At 44.9% G+C, this 1,273-nt stretch overlaps 1 protein-coding gene across 2 annotated transcripts in view; it reads right to left on the bottom strand.

Moving 5' to 3' along the window:
• trim59 (tripartite motif containing 59) overlaps window positions 1–1,273 on the bottom strand; it is a 7,164-nt gene that overhangs the window by 3,219 nt on the left and 2,672 nt on the right. The window contains exon 2 of one of the 2 annotated variants that reach the window (XM_035679707.1): window positions 72–375. In XM_035679707.1, the coding sequence (XP_035535600.1) occupies window positions 72–326 (255 nt within the window). In that variant the 5' untranslated portion in view covers window positions 327–375. Of the gene's footprint in view, window positions 1–71; window positions 1,268–1,273 lie in introns of those variants that run through there. The other variant, XM_035679706.1, reaches the window with a different exon arrangement.

Below are 1,273 nucleotides of genomic sequence, written 5' to 3'. Positions count from 1 at the left end.
CCCCCCCCCCCCAGTAAGAGGGCTTTTAGACTCATTAGCTAGTCAAAGAGTAAAAGTGATTTCTCTCCTACTTTCTCGATGATGGCCCGCAGACATACGTTGGTGGGCAGAGCGTCTACGCCCGCTGGGGGCAGCTCGACCACGCTGCGACAGTTGGGGCATTTCAGAGGCAGCCGGAGCGGACGCCAGATGGAGTAGTTGGTAGACACCTGGAGCAAGTTGTCCAGGCAGCTCTTACAGAAGGTGTGCGAGCACGGCAGGACTCGCGGGTCCGAGAACAGAGAGTAGCACACGGAGCACGTCAGGTCCTCCTCTAGGTTGTCCATGGTTGCAGACTAGAGTCCAGGCTCAGGACTGAGGGCTTAGGGAGAAGATCTGGCAGGACAGCAGGATGGATGAAAAGCTACGTGTTGCACATGTTCTGCAAAATACAGTAACTTGCTACAACTGTGAATATAACCCAGTGATTAAAAAAAAATGGGACAGAAAATGTATCAAGTCTTCTTATAAACAATTGTTTCCTTCATTTTCCAGGCAACACATCACGTGTGTAATGATTTTATGCTTCCATTCCGTCATGTATGACTTCTTCTTCTGATATTTCACAGACAAGATTGTTAATTAAGACTATCTTAAAACAGATGAATCAATAATGGAAATAATATTTAGTTGCAGCTCTAACTGGGTCAAGTCAAAAGCAAGATTTACTACACTCAGGTGTGATATTTTCATGACTGTGTAAAACCCATTTTTCATTACCACCCCGTCCTCCAGCCTGTGACTGTCAGCAATCTGCTGCAGTCCAATACAACAGCTCTACCAAGTTTATACGGCTCCCTGTATGTTGACATTGTCAGAAATCTATTCATTGAATTACAGGTTTACTGAGGTCAGAGCTAAAGGTGTTGTACTAGACATTATAGATCATATTGAGTAGTGTAACGGTGTAAGAAAATGCAACACAAAAGCAGACTTTACTATGGCAGAACTGTTGTATTGCACTACATTAGTGAATAATACTATTATTATTAGGAGGTTTAACTAATAGGGATTTCCCTCATTCAGCTAAGTCTAACCAGTATGTGTGGAAGAGCAGATCCTGTAGTGAAAAACAGCCAGAAACCAGGCTCAGCTCCTGTTAGAGGATCACTTCTGTTGTTCTGTTTCAGTGTGTATGAGCTCTCTGTCCTCTGGTTACAGCCAGCACCGCAGTGACAATAGGAGGCCTTCTGCCAGCACCCACCCAGTCCCAACACACACATGCAGACACACA

This window comes from Morone saxatilis, unplaced genomic scaffold (genome assembly GCF_004916995.1).
Source record: "Morone saxatilis isolate NCDOM2014 unplaced genomic scaffold, NCSU_SB_2.0 Contig8, whole genome shotgun sequence".
Lineage (NCBI taxonomy): Eukaryota > Metazoa > Chordata > Actinopteri > Moronidae > Morone > Morone saxatilis.
The sequence above is the reverse complement of the archived record's forward strand: the minus strand, read 5'-3'. Positions and strand labels throughout refer to the sequence as shown.